The following is a 26,613-nucleotide window of genomic DNA, read 5'->3' on the forward strand; positions in this document are numbered from 1 at the left end:
TGTGACTGTCACTTGGGCTTCAGAAAGTTTTTTAGTTCTAAGGAAGCGTTGCTGTAGGTTTAAAAAATAAAAAAATAAAAAAATAAACACAGAAATAAAGCATTTTTGCCTGTTTATCAACAGAGACTGCATTGCTATTTTGCACATGTATACATGATTCTTGTACGAAAATTATCTACTAAAATGTTGTTTTTCATATATATTTCATACATATACATGGCTGTTTTGTATATGCTCTGGGGGCCCCGCACGGAGGCGGGAATATTCAATGTTTATGACTATTGATGAGGATCCCCTGGAAGGGAACTGGTCCTGTAAGGGCTCTTTATGTAGCTCTACATTGCAGAAAACAGCAGCCCTGGCTCTAACCTCCTGATAAGAGGTAGCTTGTTCGGGTGAAAGGGGCATGCAGGATAAAGGTCAGGATCTGTGTCAGCATGGGGATCAGTGTCTTGTGTGTCCCAGGGATCATCTTAATGTGCCCCACCCCCCACACCCACCAGTGTCTGACTGTGGTGACCCCTGTGGTGAAATATCTTGTGGCTCTCCTGGATGAGGCATTGGTGAAGGAGAGTCCAGTAATGGTGGAAATGGGGGGTGGGGGTGGTGAGGGGTGGGGTAGGGGTGGAGGGCTGGTAGCCTTGTTCATAGTTTTTCTTTCAGGTGGGACTGTCAGGTTCAATACCTCTTCAAAGGTAAGCTTCCTTTTACGTGGTGGAGGAGAGGAACCTTTGGCAGGGATACATCCAGTTTTCTTCTGGCGTGTGTCCAATTTTTCCTAGAACTTGTGCAGGACTGGTTTCACCTGTGGTTCTGGAGCAAGATGGTGCCGATTGTTGGTCTCGGTCCAAGAAGGCCAAACCAGAAGGTTTGGGCTTCAAATGCGCTTTCAGCATCGAACCTGAAGGCAGGGCGTCCGTAGAGGTTTGCAGTGCCGACCATAGACAGACAGCAGAGGTGAACCGTGGACCTTGGATTCTGAGACCTGAATTGCCAAGTGTTTTTTGGTCACATTGGGCTGGACGGCAGGGGGTGCCTGACTCACAGGATGAGCTGGTGTAATGTCCTCCATTTTGAAGTCAACCTTGAGCTCGGAGCCAGAATGTTTGGCGATAGAGAAGGCTTTCGCTTCCTCGACGGATGGTTGCTCCTGGGCATGCTCCTCACCGAATGTCTTTGATGGCTCTGTAGGACATCTCGTGGCGATGTGCTCTACAATCCCGGAGTGTCTTCTTGGATCAGAAGAATGTACACGTCACAGCTGGCTTTGTGGGGCTCAGGGGACAAGCACAAGTTGCACACTGTGTGCTGATCAGTACCAGGGTACTCATGTGGCAACACAGGCAGTATCAAAAGGGCATGAATTCCAACACCAGTTGGGCATTGATGGGAATGGAGATGGAGTATGATGATAGGCCCCAAAGGGGCTGCAGTCGAACTGAAAAAAAACGGATGTTTTTCTTCAGTGCAGAGATAGGAATCTGCGTGTGGAAACAATACCAATGGAAGGGATTAGAAGAGGAACTGAAGATAGCACTGTAACAGAGTCGAAAACCGAGGGAAGGCACAGACGTGTGAACCAGAAGATAAAGAGAAAACAAGCTAACAATGAAGTCGATGTCCATGCACATGACCACCGTAAGGAGGAGTCTCTCTACCTTGTGAGACTTCTTAGAAGAAAGACTACTTGCGCAACTCCGGACCCAACACTGGATGGCAGGAGCATACAGAGCACGTGTACTTACAGACACACATGCCATTGAACACTTACCTACCCCAGTGTAAAAGGAAACGTCTTACAAGTAAGTTTTGTTGACTACTCTGATGATATTGAAGCATTCTCCAGGCTACAACATAATGAAAAGGCATTGGTAGCTTTTGCGCATCTTATTGAAGGTGCCCCAAATCTACCTTTAGCTATGCAAGCCTCTTGCATTACACAGCCTGCTAAAGAGTGCAAGGACATAGGGGCATAAGAAATCCGCAATTGTCCGCAATTTAGATCCTCTGGGTCTAAACTTGCTTGACAAGCCTTATTACGTTTTTGAATGGACAGTACAATTTGGGCTGGGCGGGGGATCCTGTGTGTGAGGCAGTTAGACCATCAGCCTTATAGTAAAATGTACCTTATATGGGGTCACCATCCTGCCTAACTGAGCCAGGGTTCAAAGATCTAACTCCCTACCAGAAACGAAGCATAGAAATGTGGTCAGATTGGCTGGTACTTCCTTACAGAGCCTAATTAGGAGATAATTTAAAAATGTAATAACCAGGTCAAGATCCCAAGGGAAAATGCACCTTGGTGGAGTGAGATTTAGTAGAAAACAAATGCCCACAAGCAATATACACATGCCAATGACTTTTTCCTACTAGTAACCCATCTCAGGAGTAAGACCAGAAGAAATCGCCACTGTGCAAGCACATAACATTTTAATAGGAGGCTAGGAACAAAACACAATGGTAATTTTAACTTATATTAATCACCTCTCTGATCTATGGGGTTCGTTGTCCCTATCCTATTTAATATAGTCCTCTAGTAATCCAGGCTAGGACACCCATCGAAAGGGTCCAAGAAAGTCAACAATAGGACTGGTTTTGTGTTAACCTGTTCAGTGGACTTGAGTGCTGATGCAAATCACTCTATGAAAGAGAAAGAGTGAAGACTGACTAGAGCAGAGGCAGTGCTTAAGGAAGCTTTTTCTCTCAATGCATGTCATACATCAGTTTTGGTGTCTGATGTCTCCTGAGAGAAGACTATCTTCTGATGGGGCAAGTCCTACCTCCCTGCTGCTCAAGAGCTCCACATAAGCCCTCTGCCTAGGCACACACTGCCACAAACATGAGTCCAGTGAGCCACATAGAAAAGAGAAGAGAAACTAAAAGTTTGAGCACATTGTGTTGGTTTCCCCCCTCACAGTCCCTGGTCTATTGTTACTCTCATTGGTCCGTGTAATCTGTCAGCAGTGCAAGTGAGCACTTTCTCTGTGGAGGAAATAAATAACAATTGTGTCTCATTAAACATGCAGTAGTTCACATCAAACGAAAAAATAGACAAAAATATTGAGAGAAGGGTGTCCTTCTTTGAGGTTACTGAATAGCAAAGTAAGAGGACTGTATGTTGGAGAAAAAAGTACTTGATGACATAATTGACACCAGACAGTTATGTCATGGAATATCAAATTCTCTACAAAAATACATTTATAGTCGACTTGATGTGGTTTATTGGTGTTGCACTTGGCTAACAGTTCAGTAAATGAAAATGCATACTGTATTCCTCTTATCAGGCCTTGACATGGGCACTGATCAGGAATTTTTCTGTTTCTGGTGGACAGAATCTACAATTCTGGCCAATAGCCACATACCAAAAGTACAAGTTACTTACCTTTGGTAACAATATTTCTAGTGCAAACATAACCTTTCTTCTGCTTCATCTCCTTATGAATTAAACTTCCAAATTGGTCCAGAGAAACTTTTCTTCAGCAGTATCTATCCAGTGCTATTTAGTGTTGCCATGATGCTTCAGCTGGGGCTCTACATCCGGACATGAAAATAGAGTATTTTAGGCACCAACCAGCATCCAGCAATCAGTTCTGAAGTTTGACCACATCCCTTGGAGGCATACAGTGGAAAACTGCAAGAACAACAACTGTGACAGATAGTGTACTTTAAAGTCTGCATACTTTGGGATATTATTTATCACAGCACTAACTCCTCAGAGGAAAATGGGCGGTGGTAAGGAATCTGTGGAAAGATAATGCACCCATCAGAAATACTGTTACAAAGTTAAGAATCTCTTTCTTCTGCTGGATATATCTTTTGGCAGGTTCTTCACCTTAAAAATGAGTCCCAAACTCTCGGAAGCTTGCACCGATTTATTTTGGCCTGATTGATCGCCCTGATTTGTGTTGACCTGTGCTGGAGTGGAACTCGGTTCACCAACATTCATTTGGCCTAAAGGAGGGGCCGGGTGCCAGCTGATGCTTTTAACCGTCTTTGTACTCCTGCAGCACAGTACGGGAACTCAGGCGCTATTGGAAGCCTGCATAGATTTGTTCTGCCTTGATTGACCGTGCTGATTTGTGCTGACCTATGCTGGGGTGGCACTCAGTCCCCCAGCATTCATTTGGCCTAGTGGGACCTGGGCGGCAGCTGACACTGCTTACTGTCTTTGGACTCCCGAAGCGCAGGATGTGCCTAGGCCAAAACCAGGCCCATCTGCGTCCATCCACAGCCAAACAAGACTGGGCTGGACCACCACCCCTGTAGTTAATCCTAGTTTGTTTTAATGGGATAACAGGAGTTAGCTTAGCCTTTGGCTTGCAGACTCGTGCCTCCATCACCTAGTGACTTTTAACCTACTTAGCTTGCTCTGTCTTAGACCATTTATTTAATTAATTCTTCTAAGATGTCTGCCTTGTTTATAGTTAAGCCCTTTAGCCCTTTTTGTTTAGAGTTAAGTTATCAGTGTCACCATGCTAAGGCGTCAACTCATGCGACAAAGACAAACAAACAGTAGGTGCTCACATTAGAAATTACCGTCCCAAGCATGCAGTGTTATCTATTGTTTTGGAACAACCTACGCCAGGGGTCCAAGTAGATCTGTATAAATACATCACACTTTAGACAGATAATCAGAGGGATTCCGTTCAGATACCATTGCTGCTGCATGTCGCCTTGACCCTGACCTGGACTTCATGTTCTTATGGAGTCTGAGCTGGAGACCTCATTCCAAGATAATGAGGATTGTGGGTTCCTTCCAGGGACATGGCATTGGCAGATTAGGTTTAACATTCCCAGCTCTCCAATAGGTAGAAGGCTAGGCCTCTTACGATAAGGTACGAGGACATATTATACACTTTATGTCTTTCCATAGTAATGCAAGATGGTGGGGGTCTTCATAATCATGACTCTCGGTCTTTACAATTCTATTTCTTGCACTGTTCATTATCCTAATCATTGCAGCCCATGCGATTTACTGCATTGCATTAAATAAAAACTATTGAATCATTACTGCATCTTCGTTATTGCCTGTGTTTGGTTGAGACATGATATATCTGTGAGAAAGGGGTAATCTCCGTTTAACCACGCCACTACCTGAGATGTCATACCTCTGAGACCATGCGTAACAGCTGCCACAAATCACCTTTAACTGTTTGGGTTTTTGGTGAGGTACTGCCAGTGAGCCGGAGGGGTTGGGAATACATTTGCGACTTGTTGTAGGATACACATAGTTGCCTACAAACAAAAGTACTGTCATCCTTGAACCAGCAGTCTTGCCCAGAGCAAGAGTCCAAACTACGACACTCTCTTGGCTCTAATATTTGGAAGCGATAACAAGGTACTGTGCAATTGCAAGTGAGGGGGACGGAAGCATGAAGAAATGCAAAACTACTTCCGTGCCACCCGCCATTAGTCCCACCTGTAGGAAGTTTGCTCTGTATATACTATTTCAAAGTAAGAAATAGTGTGCACAGAGTCCAAGGGTTCCCCTTAGAGTTAAGATAGTGGCAAAATTAGATAATTCTAATGCTCTATTTTGTGGTAGTGTGGTCGAGCAGTAGGCTTATCAGAGGGTAGTGTTAAGCATTTGTTGTACAAACACAGGCAATAAATGAGGAACACACACTCAAAGACTTACTCCAGGCCAATAGGTTTTTATATTGAAAAATATATTTTTAGTTTATTTTAAGAACCACAGGTTCAAGATTTACAGTAAACACTTTAAATGCAAGGTACTTCACTTAGATACTTTAGGAACTTTGAATAAAAGCAATATCATATACAGTCTTTGTAAAAATGTCAATAAGCTATTTTCAAAGTGGACACTGCAAAAATCAACAGTTCCTGGGGGAGGTAAGTAAAGGTTAGATTAGGAGGTAAGTAAAACACTTACAAGTCTCAGTCCTGGGGCATAGGCAGCCCACCGTTGGGGATTTAAGGCAACCCCAAAGTTACCACACCAGCAGCTCAGGGCCGGTCAGGTGCAGAGGTCAAAGAGGTGCCCAAAACACATAGGTGCCTATGGAGAACAGGGGTGCTCCGGTTCCAGTCTGCCAGAAGGTAAGTACCTGCGACCTCGGGGAGCAGACCAGGAGGGTTTTGTAGAGCACGGGGGTGGGGGGGACAACAAGTAGGCACACAAAACACACTCTCAGCGGCACAGGGGCGGCCGGGTGCAGTGTGCAAAGCAGGCTTCGGGTTTCAGGTAGGAAACAATGGAGGGACTCTAGCGGTGCAGGCAGGCGCAGGGGGGCTTCTCGGGACAGCCACCACCTGGGCAAGGCAGAGGGTCGCCTGGGGGTCACTCCTGCATTGAAGTTCGGTTCCTTCAGGTCCTGGGGGCTGCGGGTGCAGTGTTGGTTCCAGGTGTCGGGTCCCTTGTTACAGGCAGTCGCGGTTAGGGGGAGCCTCTGGATTCTCTCTGCAGGCGTCGCTGTGGGGGCTCAGGGGGGTCGTCTCTATTTACTCACGGGCTCGCAGTCGCCAGGGAGTCCTCCTTGAGGTGTTTGTTCTCTGGATCTCGAGCCGGGGGCGTTAGGTGCAGATTGTGTAGTCTCACGCTTCCGGCAGGAAATGTGCAGTCTTTGAAAGTTGCTTCTTTGTTGCAAAGAAGTAGCTGGTTTTGAACAGGGCTGCTGTTCACTGGAGTTTCTTGGTCCTTTAGTCCAGGGCAGTCCTCTGAGGCTTCAGAGGTCACTGATCCCTGTTGGATGTGTCGCTGGAGCAGGTTTTCGAAGTTGGAGACAGGCCGGTAGGGCTGGGGCCAAAGCAGTTGTCGTCTTCCTCCTTCTCTGCAGGCTTGTAGGTCAGCAGAGCTTCTTGTTTCTTCAGGTTGCAGGAATCTGATTTCCTGGGATCTGGAAGCCCCTAAATACTGAATTTAGGGGTGTGTTTAGGTCTGGGAGGGCAGTAGCCAATGGCTACTGTCCTTGAGGGTAGCTACACCCTCTTTGTGCCTCCTCCCTGTGGGGAGGGGGGCACATCCCTAATCGTATTGGGGGAATCCTCCAAACTCAAGATGGAGAATTTCTCATGACAGGGGTCACCTCAACTCATGACACCTTAGGGGCTGTCCTGACTGGTGGGTGACTCCTCCTCGTTTTTCTCATTATCTCCTCCAGCCTTGCCACCAAAAGTGGGGGCAGTGGCCAGATGTGTGGGCATCTCCACTAGCCGGGATGCCCTGGGACCCTGTAACAAAAGAGGTGAGCCTTTGAAGCTCAATGCCAGGTGTTAACAGTTCCTGCAGGGGGAGATGAGAAGCACCTCCACCCCAGTACAGGCTTTGTTCCTGGGCACAGTGACAAAGGCACTCTCCCCATGTGGCCAGCAACATGTCTGGTGTGTGGCAGGCTGGCAGAAACTGGTCAGCCTACACTAGAAGTCGGATTGGTATTCATAGGGCATCTCTAAGATGCCATCTGAGTGTATGTTACAATAAATTGCCCACTGGCATCAGTGTGCATTTATTGTGCTGAGAAGTTTGATACCAAACCTCCTAGTTTTCGGAGTAGCCATTATGGAACTGTGGAGTTCGTGTTTGACAAACTCCCAGACCATATACTCTTATGGCTACCCTGCACTTACAATGTCTAAGGTTTTGCTTAGACACTGTAGGGGCACAGTACTCATGCACATATGCCCTCAACTGTGGTATAGTGCACCCTGCCTTAGGGCTGTAAGGCCTGCTAGAGGGGTGACTTACCTATGCCACAGGCAGTGTGAGGTTTGCATGGCACTCTGAGGGGAGTGTCATGTCGACTTAATCATTTTCTCCCCAACAGCACACACAAGCTGAGAGGCAGTGTGCATGTGCTGAGAGAGGGGTCCCCAGGGTGGCATAAGACATGCTGCAGCCCTTAGAGACCTTCCCTGACATCAGGGCCCTTGGTACCAGCTACAAGGGACTTACCTCAGTGCCAGGGTTGTGCCAATTGTGGAGACAAAGGTACAGTTTAGGTAAAGAACACTGGTGCTGGGGCCTGGTTAGCAGGGTCCCAGCACACTTTTAAATCATAACTCAGCATCAGCAAAGGCAAAAAAGTTAGGGGGTAACCATGCCAAGGAGGCATTTCCTTACACCACCCTTGATGTTTTTTTACAGTGCGCTGTAAAGAAATTACTAGATAATGTCCCTGTCCTCGCCACCGCCCATCCAGGAGGCCATGGGACAGGAATCAGCCGCTTGTGAGGGTGAGAGGCAGGCACTTCAAATCCATCGTCCCATTCTCCCCTTCTGTTGCTCCTGTTAATGCTGTCAATAATTATGCTGCCTGTTTGCAACTTATGAATCAGAGTTGGGCAAGGATGGAAGTTCAAAATATAAGGGAGGGAAACGGAAAACGGCAGAGATTGGCAAAAACAAAAACAAAATCTACAAAGCTACACCTTTTCCCCAAAAAAAGTTTGCAAAGTCCAGGATAAGAAGAGAATACTGTGTTTAATCCTGTGGGTCAGGACAGGTCTTTACTTTTAGTTGATGGTCTCTACTCTCATATTATAAACTTTCCTACAGGTGCCCTGAAACCCATAGAGGCATATTAGGGCTTACTGAGAATGATTGACGCCAGATGTCATCCCTTAAGGAAAAGCCACTAGGTGTAAATAATGTAGCAGAGATTTTAGATAATTGCCCTTTCGGAAGAGAATGTTGGTCCAGGTGCTGGGGAAGTCACTCCTTTGAACCCCATTGTAAATCAAATAACTTTGGAACCGGTGGATGATGATGATGATGTTATGAAGTCCCAAAAGTTTGATTTTGCCCTCTCAATGTTTAACTGGAACATTGCAGAAATCCGTGCAAAGCTGAGAAATGAGGATTGGGTAGGCTGTGTTTCTGGCTTTGATAAAATATGTGTACAGGAAACTTGGGCTGTGAATGATTTTTATCTAAATGGGTTATTGTTCCCCAGCAGCCCCTGTTACATCAGGGAGCGTGAGGGGACTTAGCAGTACTCATATCTATTGAACTTAACATGATGAAAGTCAAATTTGTATGTTTCTCGCCCTGGTACCAATTGCTTTTATTTTGTGATTTAGGTACTGTAAACTTTTTAATTGTAAACTTCCACCGTGATATTTTTTTTTTATTAATGTAACTCACATGTAGTCGATAAATTACAGAAGGAAATTAGGAAAGTAACCCTATCCAACAGCCATTAAGTATTTTATGGCGGGGATTTTATCTCTACAATCTGTAAACTTAGTGGTTAACGTGTATGTGGAGTGGAAAACCAGGATGGCTACCAAATGTCGCACTTTATTCATTCAGCATAGGAGTTAAATGGCATCTTGATTGCAAATGATTTGGTTTCCTTGAAAGATTGTGTTGATGATTCTACTAGGTATTGTCCGACTTCTGTGGGAAGACACTACACGAGTACAATTGATTTTATACTAATTTCTAGAAATTATAGTATCCTTGTTCAGGATTTTACAATTTTGCCAAATTGCGCTAGTAATCATAATTCCTTAGTAGCGCATATCAATTTCTTTTTAAGATCAGGGACTGAGACAAGGGCTGATTTTTCTCCACGAATATCCCAAACAAAATCCCAAGGGTAGAATAGGATGAGGTAAACACGCAGGACCTACAGTTTAAAATTATGAGTGAGAACTCGGACCTCATTATAGTTGTTCGACAGTAGAGGGCGTTCCAACTGTGCAAGTGCGGGATATTGAATTGCTCTGTATTGCTATTTCATAGGCTCTTTTTGTGAGACACCACTCCAATAATGTTATCTCTGTGCGTTGGTTTAACGGTGCTTGTACAAAAGATAATAAGGAGTTAAAAAGAGCTCTGCAGACCGCTCCTCGTAATAAAGAGTAAGTTAACAGAGTCCGGACAAATTATAAAGCTGTACTAAATCAGAGGAAAGCTGAGCTTAGGAGAGCGGCCTGGTTGGATCTACTGGTGGTGGGGACCTTGAAAGACATGAAAAAATCCAGGATATCATTAATTGTCTATTGTTCACTGAAGTCCCTTCACTAAATATGGACTCCTTGATTCCAAGGGAGGCATGGGTGGCACATTTCCCTCAAATAGAGCGTTGAATCCGAAGGAAAGACACATAAATATGATTTAAAAAATGGACCAAGCCATATAATTTAGTTTGTCCATTCCAATAAAGGATGTAGCTGATGTCATAACCTCAGGTATTCGCCTTAAAGCCCCTGGACCTGATGGGGTTCCACTTCCCTGTTAACCAATATTTTCAGGGCCTTGGTTATAGGTCCTCTGCCTATATCCTAGAAAGAGGCTACGGTAGTTCCTAACTTTAAAACAAGGGGACAGGAATAACCCAGCCTGATACAATCCAATATCTTTAATTGATGTCACAGTAAAGGTTCTGGGAAGGGTATTATTGGCTTGGCTAGAAGAGTGGGCTTTGGCAATAACGTGCTCAATAAAACTCAATTTGACTTTAGGCGGGGTAGGGGCATGTGAGAACAATGCCTTGATCCGTTGCTGATTGTTGGCAACTAACTACACATTTGCCAACAATCAGCAACGAAGAGTTCTTCACGGACTTATCTTGTGCTTTTGATACTGTCAATTGCGAGAAACTGTGGCACATGTTGAGAGAGCTGGGGGTGGAGGAGCCTTTAGTCGAACTTTTACAAAGATTACATTCCAATACCACAGTCAAAATCTGTTACAGTATTAAAGGGGAGACAACACTTTCAATACTTTCGACTGAAGGAGTCCGCCAGGGCTGTATATTGGCCCCATTCCTTTTCTATACAAATGGATTAGAGTTGTTATTAGGAAAGAAATGTGATTATCCGAAGAGCAGGAAAAATATTTTTCCAATACTTCTCTATGTTGACGACGCTGTCCTGTTAGCAAGGACAGTTGACTCTGCAGAAAACCATTGACACTTTTGTAGAATTTATGTCATCAATTGATTTAAAAGTGAACTACAAAAATGATTAAGCCATGGTGTGCAGTCCCAAGCTAACAAAATCATTTGTTGTGCAAGATAATTTAATCACTGAACTGCAAAATTTCTCTTATTTGGGGATTTTCTTTAACTCTCAGCTATCATGGGACCCTCTATTGATTTTAAGAGCACAACTAGATGAGTAGAGCGGTAGATGCCCTTTTTCGTTTTGCTGCTAAATTGTGTCAAACGTCTGTGAGGCAGATGTTAATACTTTATAAAGCAAAATGTCTCTTGATTGCTACCTATGGAGCAGGAGTGTGAGGCCATGGAAACTGCAATAACCTTCAAATAATAGAAAACAAAACAACTGGTTCCAAAGAGTGCTTCAACACCGTTCTGTCATTCTGATTTGGGGCTGGAATCTACTGAGGACCATATTGGCCTTGCGCCTCTGCTGCTATGGGCTAAGATCTGGTTCTCACCAGATTTAGATTTTTCGAGATCTATTATCACAGACTGTCTTACTATGTTTAATGTTGAGAAGATCCCCACGTTCGGTTACTTGAAACAAGGTTTTGGGGATTTGGGCTTCATCGATCTTTTCGATAATCCCCTTAAATGCATCCCAAGGCAAAACCCATAATTAGGTTTGCATTTTCATCAAGGATAAATTTACACCATCAGCTATTACTAAGCCAGCAGGGATCACTGAGCTTTGGGAAAATGTTTACCTTTGATAATCAGCTGCAGTTTTACTTACCCTTGTTGATGAATCCGTAATACAGATTTTTACCAGGTTTCGTTTAGGTATTATTCAGTTTTTGGTCGCTTTCTCGAACCAGGGTTTATGGTCTGATAATCTTGTGCCATGTCCCTGTAATAATGTGTCTAAACAATGTACACTGCACTTTATACTGTTTTGTGCACTTTATAAAACTTTGAGATTCAAGTTTCTGCTCCTGCTTTTGAGGGCTTGTTGTCCATGTTCTTATAGAGAAAGGTTTAACTGCTTGTACTCAAGTCTAGTGATATTTGTCTTGCCATTTTAAATTTTATAAGATGAGCGCTTATAATACAAAAGTGGTATGGGTAATGAGTACACTGAAGACCCCTATATACACTGATTATTACCTTGCTAAAAAGAATTAGAATTTGTATTCTTACACCTCTAGTGGGCTAGGAAGTTGTAAAATGTTCTTGTATGGATATTTTAGGGTGGTAAATGTTGGAGTAAAATCTACAAGAGTTAAGATAGAAAAACACTGTGGTCTCTTTTTAGTGTATGGTCTGATATATTGAAGTTTTAAAAATATTTATTGGTGAGTTTGTACTTTAATGATTTGTTTTTCTAATTCAAATACAGTTTTAAGAAAGAAAGAGTCCAAAAGCAATACCGCCCCATGAGAGGTGGGATGGAATAGTGACGTTAACCAAAAGTCATGCACACAGTTGGGTAGTGTACCCGTGTGTGCCTCCGACAGTATGCAAAGATTATGTAGCCTTTCACTAGATACCTGGGTTTATATGTTTATATTTTACACAGCAGTGTCCCCTAAACTGAAATCTGGAAAAAATAAATGAAGTAGAAGAGCAACAAACAACAATAAGCAATGTGTGAGGTTAAAAATGTGCTTGGTGCTGATGTATGACAGATGAAAAATTGGTGAACAGTCAGAAACGACACTAACAAGATGACAGTAGTATTAAGGGTCATGAGTCCAAAAAGTTGATAACGTTCCGATCCTAAAGGAATAAAAGATCAATATCAGTACTTTGAATGTACTTGACCCGAGTAAGGGTAACATACTGAACTGAAAGAGAAAAAGAGAAGAGAGTGAGGATAAAAGAACTTAGATGCAATTAAATGTTTTCTGACCAAAGACAGACTTATTACTCATACCTTTCTTTTGTGAGGAGACAAAAGAAAGAAGATGTTAAGTGTTACTCCAAAGGTACAAGGATAAAATGGACCATCTAAAAAAGGAGCAGGGTGGGTGGAATTGGGTTCGCCAAGCAATGGAAAATGCTCAAATTCCAAAGATAGAAGGGGACTGAGAGGCAGGAGGTTGTGAAAAACATCTATTAAAAAAAAAAAAAAAAGACACAAAAATTAGGACTCGCTAGTTGTGTGTGTGTGTGTATGTATGTATATATATATATATATATATATATATATATACACACACACACACACACACACACACACACACACACACACACACACATATACACACATACATATAGATATATACGCATATACATATACACATACATACATATATATATATGGTTGTAATCATAAAAACATATGAAGTCACCTGAATTAAGAGTCCAGAAGGAAGCCAATAAATTGCCACTAAGCAGGACAGGCACCGAAAAATTACACCAACTGGAAAAGTATGTTGCACCAGCAGCTTTCAGGACCAGTCAGGTGAAAGGGAACACCACTGGGTTGGTAATGAGGGTTGGACACGCAACTGAGGTCTGGGAAAAGCTCACAAATGATGCTCTGTGCATGTAGCAGAGAAAGCTGACATTAGAAGGAGGATCTCATAGGCCTATGTATAAATGGCAGCCATCTTGAAACAAAAAAGCCCCAGTGAGACCTCTATAGATGATTAAGTCATAGAAGGAAAAATATAGAAGGAATGTTAACATTCCCTTCAAAGGTGTAACAATACATAAAAACATACATATGTTTATTTATATTTTATCTGAAAATTTACCAAATAATTTATTTTTTGATATAGCTTCTTTATAGGATTTTACAGTAACTACAATCCCCGAATAATAGAAGGAAAGAAAGAAATAAGCAAACATCTCAAAAACATGACCCCCATCCCAGGAGTATGATGAACAACAAAAGAACAAACATTCCATATGATGGGTGGGGGATGTCTCATGTGTACAGAGTTAGTTTAATACAGGTGGAATTTTCAATAGGGATGAAAAGAAGTACATTCACTGTTCCCTGTGTGGTATGAGGCAGGAAGCTAACAGCACCCACATTTGTAAACTTACTGATAACATGTCTGGCATAGTACCTATCGGGTTCATGGTCGTCCCACCATCCCTCCCCATGGGGCCAGACTCAAAAGGTTTAATACGTCATTGTTGTAGACCAGAGTGAGGCTCCTATAGGTTATTGCTGGAGGAAGGTAGGGGATGCAGCCTGTAGCCGTTATTTATGATGAATAGGGAAAAACAGAAGTTCTTAAGCAGTGATCTATCAGGAGAAGAACTGTCTATACAATTTATGGATCAAGAGCACATCTTTGATCAAGAAATTTGTCTCATGGCAGGTCAAATGCTGTCAATCATCATCCAAGGGAGCTTCCTTCTTGAGTCTCATTCTCAGAGGATGCACAGCGGGGAAATGTTGCAGTTGCTGGAAGGCGCAAGAGAAACAATGTTACAAAGCAGAGTCGTCGCTGGAGTTGTGTATTGTTGATTCCTGAAAAGTCCGGTTGCGGTTCCAGGGGCCAGAAAATTAAGTAAATGATGCAGAGGAGACCTGCTGAAATCTTGTACGTCGAATGTGAGGATCCACCCGAGGGTGGGTGGGGAAGAATTGGTAACCTTGTAAGGTGACCACCTATCAGGAGGGGGCTGTGATTCAAGATGGCAAAACCAAGTAACCACCTGAAGAAGTTATAGGCACCATCCCTGGGGTGGTGATGGACAGGTGAGTAGTCACTCCCCTTTGTAGAGTTTCATGCAGGAACAGGGACTGAGGGTCCCTGGGCTGGGTCAAACCAGTTTGAGCAAGGAGGGCACCAAATGTGTGTGCCCTTCAAAGCATACCAGTGGCTTGGGGAGGCTACACCTTCCAAGCCATGTAACACCTATTTGCAAGGGGAGAGGGTGTTGCCTCCCTCTCCCACAGCAAATCCTTTGTTCAGGGCCTGAGCTGGTCAAGCAGCAGGAGGTCAGAAACCTGACTGAGGTGGCAGGAGTGCGGGCTGCCCAGAAACCCCAGCAGACTGGAAGGAGCAAAACTGGGGGTCCTCTAAGGAACCCCCAAAGTACATGGAATCATACAACTAATACTGGCAACTGTATTGGGGTATGATTCCTACATGTGTGATACCAAACATGGCTATGTTCGGAGTTACTATTAGGTAGCTGGACACAGGTAGTGACATGTTTCCAGTACATGGGTAAAATGGCTTCTCAGCACGTATGAAGTCCAGTGCAATGGAACTGGAGTTCGTAGGGGCACCTCTGCTCTGCTCAGGGGTTCCCTCACAGACAGGTACCTGCACCCTGCCCTCTGGGCTAGGAGGGCCTACCATAGGGGTGACTTAGTGACCTGGTGCAGTGACCTGTGATGAAGGGAAGCATACACCTTTTCAAAATGGCAGGTCTGCAGACACGTTGCATGGGCTCCCATGGGTGGCACAATACATGGTGCAGCCCATGGGGCAACTCTGGTGCCCAAATGCCCTGGGTACCCAAGTACCATATACTAGGGGCTTATATGGGGAAACCAGTATGCAAATTATGGGGTGTGCAAATTTGTACGCTACCAAATTTAGAGGGAGAGAGCACAATCACTGGGGTCCTGGTTAGCAGGAAACCAGTAAAAACAGTCCAAGCATACTGATAGCAGGCAAAAGTGTGGGTAACCATGTCAAAAAGAAGGTACTTTACTATACTCAACTCATGAGCAACCTACTGAAATCTCATTTCACATACTGTCTGAAAAGTAGGCTACAGAGGTTTCCAGAAAAGTGACCATGAAGCCTCAAACTAGGTCTGAAAAATACTGAAAATCACAGTTTGTACTTAATGTGTTTTCAACCACTTTCTCTTCAACAAATCCAAACCTGCAGTCATGGGTATATCTTTGACATATGTAATACTATGACAAAAACATAATCCCAGGAGGAACGTGTGTAAAGCTACTTCAATTTCACAACAAATGAGTATTCTGATGAAAGGAGAAAAAAAGCACTCAAGTGAATGGTAAAAACGTCAATTGACATGAAAACTCGAAAAGCAGTCAGAAAAGCACAATTGTACACCTTTCACAAGCACGTTCTCACCATAAAGTAAACCATGTGCTGCAGGAAAGTATTTTGAGGCAGAACAGTAACTACACCATCCAATCCTAAAATGCCACAGAAGTTGATCTGGGTTCACTTTATAGCACCTAAGTTGGGCATCCCTATTATAGTCTTTAGGCCCATAGCCTGTGCCTTTAAGACATGCACAAGTTATATTTGTTTCCATTAATTTTATTATATTTTACCACAGTTAGTTTTACAGCATGTTGCTTCTATGTTTTATCAGCTGTCATTCTTAGAAAAAACACTTTGTGTTCCCCATTTATCTGCATTTTGTATGCATTTCGGTCTTTGCTCTTCTCAAGGCTGTTATATTTAACCAGGATAGCTTACTAAGAATTGCGAGCTCCACAATGGCTTCACTGAAGACTGGGAAGTTTGGTATCAAACTTCTTAGCTCAATAAACCCACACTGATGCCGGTGTTGGATTTATTTTTAACATGCACACAAAAGGCACCTTAGAGGTGCCCCCTGTATTTCACCCAACCCTCTAGCGTAAGCCTGACCGGTCTGTGCCAGCCTGCCACTAACAGACAAGTTTCTGACCCCATGGGGTGAGAGTCTTTGTGCTCTCTAGGGACAAAGCCTGCTCTGGGAGGAGGTGCTGCACACCTCCCCCTGCAGGAACTGAAAGACTAGGTGGTGAGCCTCAAAGGCTCCTGCCTCGTGTTAAACTACCCCAGGGTACTCCTGCCTAGTGGAGATGCCTGCCCCCAGACCAGACCCCACTTTTGGTGACAGGTCCAGCAGAAAAATTAGTCAACACCACGAGGCATGTCCACCCCAACCAAGACCACCACTAGAGTGCCCAAAGCTGAGGTGAACCCCTCCTGGCAGAATCCTCCATCTTGGTTTGGAGGACGGTGACCAATAGGGATATTAGCCAATAGGGCTAGTAATTTGCCCCTTCCCCAAAGGGAGTGGGCACAGGAAATGTGTAGCCACCCTCAGGGACAGTAGCCATTGGCTACTGCCCTCTGACCCCTTAACAATCCTAAATCTAGTATTTAGGGGCACCCCTGAGCCTTGCTCTTCAGATTCCTGGTGAACTAACAAGAATAAGCACCACTGAAGAGCCACACCAGCAGAGAAGACTCCAGACGACAAATGACTTGGCCAAAGCCCTACCGGCCTGTCTGCAATTTTAAGACTCCTGTTACAAGACGACGACTCGTCCTTCAAGACCAGCATCCTCTACAGACCCCCAGATGACTGCCTGCCTACCCAAGGACCAAGATCTCCCAAGGAATATGGGCCTGTCTACAAAGAAACCTCCAAGAAGAACTGTAGATACGCTCTGTATTGGCAAGTCCTGCCAACTCTGCACCCCATGGACAGTGTCCAAGTGGCCAATGAGTTCAGAGAAGGTCCCCAGGCAATTCTGACCTAGAGTCCACCCTGGGTTGACCCCTCCAGACCAACATGATGCAGTCTGCAGCCTAAATCCAGAGGACACCCCCTAACGACGACCCGCTCTGGTGAAGATTTCCCGAAGACTAAAGGTACCCCCTGCACCCACAACCCACTGGCCTTGGGGAACCAAACCAACAATCTAGCAACGTCCAGTGGGCACTCTACTTATCTGTCCGGTAGTCAATCTTCTTCAGTCGACTTCCTGGACCAAGCCTGCAGCATATTTGTGACCCCCCAACCCCCAAGAGTTTTCCCACTGAAAAGCATTGGGAGCCTGACACTGTATTTGCACCCTGTGCCACAGAGGGTGTGTGTATGGTGCTGAACTGTGCACCCCCCCCCCCCCCAGTGCTGATCTAAAGCCCCCAGGTCTGTGCCCTGAAGTCATGGGTACTTAGCTGCAAGCGGTTTTCTTATAAGTAACCCCATCTCCGTAGGATTCAATTGGGCGCCAGACACCAATTTTTTATGGACTTCAATGCAAGGCTGGTGGAAGAAAACATCTTCACAAGTGAGTGCAATCTTTTGGATTCCCTATCCAAGGGAGCGAAAAGGAACGCACCATGGGAGGTAGAGGCTTGGACCACCAAGCTCTCACGGACGGGATGTTGCTTTAAAAAACTTGGTCCCCAGGTTCGTGGTGATAGTGGTGAGCAAGCACCCTGTTCACAGGAGCCATTGTGCTGGGTTTGGACCACGTGCCCAGCAGAACGTCAGTGAGGTTATCACTGAAAAGAGACACAAGTTCTGAGATGGAAGTTTCTGGTTGAAGCACCTCTGTTGAGAGATTACTCTTGATGGCCAGGCCAGTGAGGACAGTTGAAGGTCCAGAACCTCAGGCATCCTCCTCACCACCGTAACATAAGAAGCTCCCTTCTATGCAGCCACGGTAGGGGAAGAAAGCATGACAGTTTCTAGGGAGGAATCCAGTCTGCTGGCTTCATACAAGTCTTTACCCCAGTTAATTTCTTCATGGGGCTGGTATTCTAAAGGGTCCATTGACCTCTCCAATTCATCACCGTAAACCAAGCCCATAGGAAAAGGGCTCAGAATCAGAAGAAGGAGGCAAAGCTACTGCCGGAGTCAGCTTCATAAAAATACGTTCTGGCTCTGTGTCGGTTATGACAATGGGATGGCACCACCCGTGGCCGGACAGCACTAGAAATGTTGGGCCCAGCACTGGAAAAAGATTCCACGACCGATCCAGAGACTTTGAGCTCGACTAAAATCTCGACTTGCACAAAGTCGAGCACTAGGCTATCATCATCTTCAAGAACCCCTCCCTCAAAGCCTTCGGATGCATGGCCCGGCACTTGGAGCACGACTTTTGGTAATGGCCACGCTCAGACACCAAAGACGCACGAGGTGTGGATCATTCAAGGACACTGCCCGATGACAAGACCCACAGGGCTTAAATCCTGTCTTCCTAGAAGACATCCCTCAATGCACCAAGAGTAAAACTAAAAAAAATACTCGACAAAGTCAAAAAAGCCAGGCAAAAATTGACTGAGGGGTAACTCTTTTCAAATCAGCGCTTAGCTGCTGCGGAAGGTAAATAACTCATGTTAGTGCAACTCGGTGACTTCTATATAGGACCCGCGCTCTGACAATGCTGATGACTGATGCAGAGCCAATCAATGCCACCTAATGTCGCACAGGGGTACTTATGAAAACATTCTGGGTCCAGTCTGATGCCAGGGGAGAATTCAAAGGTAAGGAATCTGCAGATTAACATATGCAAACTGATAGAGATGTCTATGTCAGTCCTTACCATCATTTGTTGTCAACACTATTGGTAGGGAACCATCTATTTCAATAAGGTACATTATCACACCACTAACAGATAGATAAAGCCAATATGATTACATAGCATTGTGAACAACAAAACGGAACTCTCCAATTAAACCAATATCAGAAGAATGAATCAATAGACTGATAAAGCTGGGATTGAAAAATACCGAACACAAGGAAGAATAATTACGTAAGCAGAGTATCTGGTGAAAACGTAGAGTAGTTTATCAGCAAACATGCAATATCTGCAGTGTAGAAATAAATCATAAAATAACCATTTCTGTTATCAGTTAGTTACAAACTTTATGGATCTAAGTATCACTCACCTCATGGCAGCAGTAGACTGTAAACACAAACCCTAAATTAAGTAATTTCTTTCAAGGTCCTGCTAAACTGGATAAATAAGGCTCATGTCATGTAGCAAGTAGACAGACCGTTATAAATATGAAATTCGCACTAGTGGCTAAATTAAGGTACAAATTCTATCAGTTTGTATTTACAAAAATTGATAAAACTTTAACGATGACAAGAAAAGAAAAATATTGATAATATTACCTGGTCTTTATCTTGAAACTTTTCAGTAGGCCCGAACTGTAGCAGCCCCATATAGCACAATCTTTGTATATTCTCCAAAAACGAAAAGATATATCTCCTGCAAGAAGGCTAAAATTACTTTCCATAATCTTATCAAATGAAAATACTGGTGCACATGTGTTATTTTTGAATTTTTAAACATATTTTTTTCCCTATCAATAGAAGCATTTAGACTTTAGACTGATAAAATATGTACAGAATAAATATACTAGCTTTTCAGAATACCAACAGATTTGGAACAATTCATTTTGGAATTGTCAGCGTTGGGTGCAGTTTACACCTTTTAACTGACTGGAACTCAGTCATACTGAACTATCAGTAAGTTACTCCTAGCTATTTACTTTCCTTCCATGGTACAGGGAAACAACTTCATAAAAAATAAATATTTTCAGAATTGGTTAGATGGTAGTTAGATTGGATTAAGTAGTTCTTAACCAAATGTTCCGCATTGGGCACATCAACTTTCCTAACTTAAATACATCAGTTTAAAACAGGCTGGGAAGATTTTCTGAAATCAATAACAATCTTGTTTAAATCCCAAAATGTGACTCAAAAATAGTTGACTTTTTGGAAACTCTCGTCAAAAAGTATGCAATATTTTAGTAAAGACGTAGTGGCATGCGTTATTGGTGATTCAACTGGCAGCAAAGATATTTAAGTGAAATCAAACACTATCGTTGTAAACCGGGAATTACAAATCTGAAATCAGCCAATCACTTAAGACACAAGGACTAAAGTTCACGAAGCTATATTGGGAACGAAGCCATGGTCTGTACAGTGGTTGTAGAAGCAGTGGTAGAAATTAAGCTAGGGTCAATTAACACATTTGAGCCTACTAAATATTTTTTTCCCATAGGAAGTTATAAATGAATCTACTGGCTGCTCTTGGTCGGAAAAGACAGGAAAAAATTAAATATATAAAGGAAGGTGTAGGAGGCTGGCCTGGTTTGTAGTGGGTACCTCAGGTACTTACACCTTATACCAGGTCCAGTTATCCCTTATTAGTGAAGTAGTAGTGTTCTAGCAGCTTAGGGTGATAAAGGTAGCTATAGCAGAGCACCTTAAGATGAACTAGGAGACATGCAAAGCTCAAGCAATACCACTTATAGTTACACTGTACTTATACACAAGTAAAGACAATACTCAGTGTTACCAAAAATAAAGGTATTTATTTGGGTGAGACAGTACCAAAAATATCTTAAAGACAATACTCCTTCTGGAGTTAAGTATTATACACAGTATATACACTAGACACCAAAATTAGACAAGTAATTAGTCATAGGATAATGCAAACAATAGGAAATGCTATAGAATGCAATGGTAGAAAATAGGTCTAGGGGCAACACAAACAATATAATAAGAAGGTGGAATGTGAATCACAAATTCCCCCTAGACATGTGTAGTGTGCACAGAATCGCTGGGAGAGTAAGAATACAGTAAAGGTAAGTAAATTACCCCAACCCAGAGCCCAGAAAAGTAGGAGTAAAGTACTGCAAGTGTCCTCAGGACACACTACACATTGTGATTGGGATTTAGCAGTAACCAACCAAGTCTGCAAACAACAACTGCTGGATTCCTTGACCTGAAGACCTGCAAAAGAAGTGGACCAAGTCCAGAAGTCGAAAGAAGTTCCAGCCAACCCAGAAGAGGGTGCAATAGAAGAGTCCCCGGTTGGATGAAGACTGCAGGAATGCACCCTAGGAAGATGCCACCAGTTTCCTGCGTGATGCAGAAGATGTCCCACAACGTGAAGATGGATGCAGATGTGATTTCGGGTTGGAAGTCGCCAATATGCCATGGTTACATCAAAAGTGCATTTAGCATCAAAATAGTGCTGGCTGGTCCCAGGGGGGACCTTGGGGCCTCAACTCTGTATGAGGAGGAAAAGGGGGCTCTCTCAGCACTTTAGAGAGCCCTCAGGATGCCAGACAGCAACCACGAGAGTCCCAGGACATGCGGACAAAGAAGGTGCAAAACGCGGTTGGTGCAGCACAACAAAAAGGTACCACGCCGCCGGATAACAAATCAGCGAGTTGAGCGTCGCTGGATGGAGTGCTGGGGACCTGGGCCAGGCTGTGTACAAATTTTGCAAATAGTGCACAGAGGCCACAGAAGGTGAAGACGATGCAGTACACAGGGGTACCGTCACTCTCGGGCAAGGCAAGGTCTTACCTCCTCCAAATTGCTTCAGCAGGACCTCAGGACAGTCTATGTGGATGGAGTCCACCCTCTGTGTCCTTAGGAGCACGCTTGTAGTTGTGAGAGGAGTCCAAGGGTGCCGGTCATCTTGGAAGGTGACTGCGTGAGCAGGGGAGTGACTCAGTCATCCCACGGGAGCTTTCTTCGGTCCTTCTGGTGCAGGATGAAGACACGGAGTCCTCAGAGCGTGCACACCGTGAAACTGTTGCAGTTGCTGGCTGTAGCTGAAGTTGCAGAGAAAAAGTATCCCTTCCGGATCCTTTGTTGCTGTTACAGCGGTTCCTGGAGCAGGCTGCGGTTGATCCGAGGTCAGAGGACCAAGTAGTAGTTGCAGAGAATTCCTGAGGAAAACTTGCAAGCAGAATCTGAAGAGAACCCACAGGAGAGAACCCAAACAGCCCCGAGAGGGAGATTGGCTCCCCTTCAGGTAAGGACCCATCAGGAGGGTTCTCTGACGTCACCTGATGGCACTGGCCACTCAGAGCCCTCCAGAGTCACCCACACCTTACAAAGCAAGATGGCTGAAGTCTGGGACACACTGGAGGAGCTCAGGGCACCACCCCTACGGTGGTGTTGGACAGGGGAGTGGTCACTCCCCTTTCCTTTGTCCAGTTTCACGCCAGAGCATGAGACAAGGGATCCCTGAACCTGGTATATGCAAGGAGGGCACCATCTGTGCCCTTCAAAGCATTTCCAGATGCTGGGGGAGGCTCCCCCGCAGCCTGTAACACCTATTTCCAAAGGGAGAGGGTATTACACCCTGCTCTCTGTGGAAATGCATTGTTCTGCCTTCCTGGGACTGGGCTGCCCAGACCCCAGGAGGGCAGAACCCTGTCTGTGAGGTGGCAGCAGCCGTAGCTGCAGTGCAAGCCTCAGAGAGCTGGTTTGGCAGTACTGAGGGTCCATAGTGGAGGCGCAAGGATGCATGGAATTGGCTACCCAAAACCAGATTTGGAATGGGGGGACAATTCCATGATCTTAGACATGTCACTTGGCCATATTCGGAGTTACCATTGTGAAGCTACATATAGGTATTTACCTATATGTAGTGCACGCGTGTAATTGCATCCCCGCACTCACAAAGTCCGGGAAATGGCCCTGAACTATGTGGGGGCACCTTTTCTAGTGCAAGAATGCCCTCACACTTAGTAACTTTGCACCTAACCATCAGCAAGTGAAGGTTAGACATATAGGTGACTTATACGTTACTTTAGTGAAGTGAAAATGGCTGTGAAGTAAAGTGTGCGTTATATCATGCAGGCTGCAATGGCAGGCCTGTGCAGGGGTTTGTCTGAGCTCCCTATGGGTGGCAAAAAATGCTGCAGCCCATATGGATCTCCTGGAACCCCAATGCCCTGGGTACCTTGGTAATATATATTAGGGACTTATAAGTGGGGTCCAGTATGCCAATTGAAATTGGTAAATTAAGTCACTAGCCTAGAGTGACAATTTAAAAGCAGAGAGTGCATAGGCACTGAGGTTCTGATTAGCAGAGCCTCAGTGACACAGTCAAGCACTATACAGACACACACATTAGGCCATAACCTAGGAGCACTGGGGTCCTGACAAGCAGGATCTCCATGAGACAGGCAAAAACATACCGACATACAGTTAAAAATGGGGATAACATGCCAAGGAAGATGGTACTTTCCTACATAAGGCCCAGCACAATAAAAGAAACAGCACCACACAACAAAACAAGAGAAGAGATGAAAACAAAGTAACAAAATGAAAAAAGCAATACACCTCAAACAAAAGCTACTTAACAGAAGACAAAAGAACACCACAATAACATACAAGGAATCACGACCAGAACAAAACATACTCATACAAATATATAACATCTGTGTTGTTGCTGATTTTTAACTTCAGTGTTTTGTACAATTGTGCTATGCTATCCTGTTGCATTGTCAATACAAATTAAGCTTTATTTTGCTGGAGTGCTATATTATTGTGGTGTAGTTTGCGGTGTTCAGCAGGCGTGCTACTCTGTTGAACTGGTGTGGTCTATCTTTGTTATTTGTTGGTCTGAAAGGCTGTACTGTATTTAAAAATTTCAATAGTACTTTCATACTCCTGGCAGGGGGCGAAGGATGTCTCCCGGCAGTTAAAAATATTTGTAACAAATGGATTGGGGCTGGTAGCGATATGGTTTGACATTTAGCCTAAGGGTAGTACAACTTCTGCCCTGCATGAAGCTCGCAGTGTGCTCTAATCACGTATGCAACAAGTATGTAGCAACAAGTAGTCACAAAACTGAAAGCAAAATATGAGAGAGCGGATTTCAGATTATACACACAGAGTGTTAACCCTGTAGTCTCAATCTGACACATCACGTTTTAGGGAATAGTTAAGTGTTATGAGAAATCCAACTTCTTGAGAACACACCTAGATAGATTTTCCTCGCCTGTAGGAGGCTGGCCTGGCTTGTAGTGGGTACCAGAGGTACTTACACCTTGTGCCAGGTCCAGTTATCCCTTATTGGTGTAGAAGAGGTGTTTCTAGCAGCTTAGGCTGATAGAAGGTAGCTATAGCAGAGCAGCTTAGGCCGAACTAGGAGACATGCAAAGCTCCTACTGTACCACAGGTGTCATATGCACAATATCATAAGAAAACACAATACACAGATAAACTAAAAATAAAGGTACTTTATTTTTATGACAATATGCCAAAAGTATCTCAGTGAGTACCCTCAGTATGAGGATGCCAAATATACACAAGATATATGTACACAATACCAAAAATGTGCAGTAATAGCAAAAGGAAGTAATGCAAGCAGTGTAAAGTTACAATAGATTGCAATAGGAGCACATAGGTATAGGGGCAACACAAACCATATACTCCAAAAGTGGAATGCAAACCACGAATGGACCCCAAACCTAGGTGAGCTTGTAGAGGGTCGCTGGGACTGTAAGAAAAACAGTGAGGGTTAGAAAAATAGCCCACCCCAAGACCCTGTAAGGTAGGTGTAAAGTGCACCTACAACAAACACCAGCAATGCAACAACAGTGGATTTCCGGACCTAAGTACCTGTAAGACAAGGGGACCAAGTCCAAGAGCCGCGACAGTGTCGAGAGTGGGCAGGAGCCCAGGAAATGCCAGCTGAGGGTGCAAGGAAGCTGCCACCGGATGGAAGAAGCTTGGTGTTTTGCAAGACCGAAGAGGACTAGGAACTTCCCCTTTGGAGGATGGATGTCCCACGTCGTGAAGAAGCTTGCAGAGGTGTTCCCACGCAGAAAGACCGCAAACAAGCCTTGCTAGCTGCAAGGGTCGCGGTTAGGGTTTTTGGATGCTGCTGTGGCCCAGGAGGGACCGGGATGTCGCCACTTGGATGAGGAGACAGAGGGGCGCCTAGCAAGTCAGGGAGCCCTCACAGAAGCAGGCAGCACCCGCAGAAGTACCGGATCAGGCACTTGGAAGAGGAGTGAACCGGAGTACACCCGAAGTCACGACGCCGGAGGACAACTCAGAAGGTTGTGCACTGCAGGCTAGAGTGTCGAGGACTCAGGCTTGGCTGTGCACAAAGGAAATCCTGGAAGAGTGCACAGGTGCCGGAGCAGCTGCAAATCATGCGGTACCCAGCAATGCAGTCTAGCATGGGGAGGCAAGGACTTACCTCCACCAAACTTGGACTGAAGAGTCACTGGACTGTGGGAGTCACTTGGACAGAGTTGCTGAGTTCCAGGGGCCACGCTCGTCGTGCTGAGAGGGGACCCAGAGGACTGGTGATGCAGTTCTTTTGGTGCCTGCGGTTGCAGGGGGAAGATTCCATCGACCCACGGGAGATTTCTTCAGAGCTCCTGGTGCAAGAAGGAGGCAGGCTACCCCGAGAGCATGGACCACTAGGAAACAGTAGAGAAAGCCGGCAGGATGAAGCGATACAAGGTTGCAGTAGTCATCTTTACTACTTTGTTGCGGTTTTGCAGGCGTCCTGAGCAGTCAGCGGTCAATCCTTTGGCAGAAGGTGAAGAGGGAGATGCAGAGGAACTCTGGTGAGCTCTTGCATTCGGTATCTGCAGAATTCCCCAAAGCAGAGTCCCTAAATACCCAGAAAAGGAGGTTTGGCTAACTAGGAAGGAGGATAGGCTAGTAAGAAAGGTAAGAGCCTATCAGAAGGAGTCTCTGACGTCACCTGATGGCACTGGCCACTCAGAGCAGTCCAGTGTGCCAGCAACACCTCTGTTTCCAAGATGGCAGAGGTCTGGGGCACACTGGAGGAGCTCTGGGGACCTCCCCTGGGAGGTGCAGGTCAGGGGAGTGGTCACTCCCCTTTCCTTTGTCCAGTTTCGCGCCAGAGCACGGCCGGGGGATCCCTAAACCGGTTTAGACTGGCTTATGCAGAGATGGGCGGCATCTGTGCCCATCAAAGCATTTCCAGAGGCTGGGGGAGGCTACTCCTCCCCAGCCATCACACCTATTTCCAAAGGGAGAGGGTGTCACACCCTCTCTCAGAGGAAATCCTTTACTCTGCTTTCCTGGGCCAGGAGGGCAGAAACCTGTCTGAAGGGTTGGCAGCAGAAGCAGCTGCAGTGGAGACCCTGGAAAGGCAGTTTGGCAGTACCCAGGTTCTGTGCTAGAGACCCGGGGGATCATGGAATTGTCTCCCCAATGCCAGAATGGCATTGGGGTGACAATTCCTTGATCTTAGACATGTTACATG

At 44.8% G+C, this 26,613-nt stretch overlaps 1 protein-coding gene across 1 annotated transcript in view; it reads right to left on the reverse strand.

Annotated features, from left to right (window-relative positions):
* Positions 1–26,613, reverse strand: part of GTF3C1 (general transcription factor IIIC subunit 1) — a 1,928,973-nt gene that overhangs the window by 1,104,553 nt on the left and 797,807 nt on the right. The window contains exon 18 of the mRNA XM_069210709.1: positions 19,716–19,812. Coding sequence (XP_069066810.1) covers positions 19,716–19,812 — 97 coding nt within the window. The remainder of the gene's footprint in view (positions 1–19,715; positions 19,813–26,613) is intronic.

The sequence above is a fragment of the Pleurodeles waltl genome, chromosome 10, assembly GCF_031143425.1.
Source record: "Pleurodeles waltl isolate 20211129_DDA chromosome 10, aPleWal1.hap1.20221129, whole genome shotgun sequence".
NCBI classification, from domain to species: Eukaryota; Metazoa; Chordata; class Amphibia; order Caudata; family Salamandridae; genus Pleurodeles; species Pleurodeles waltl.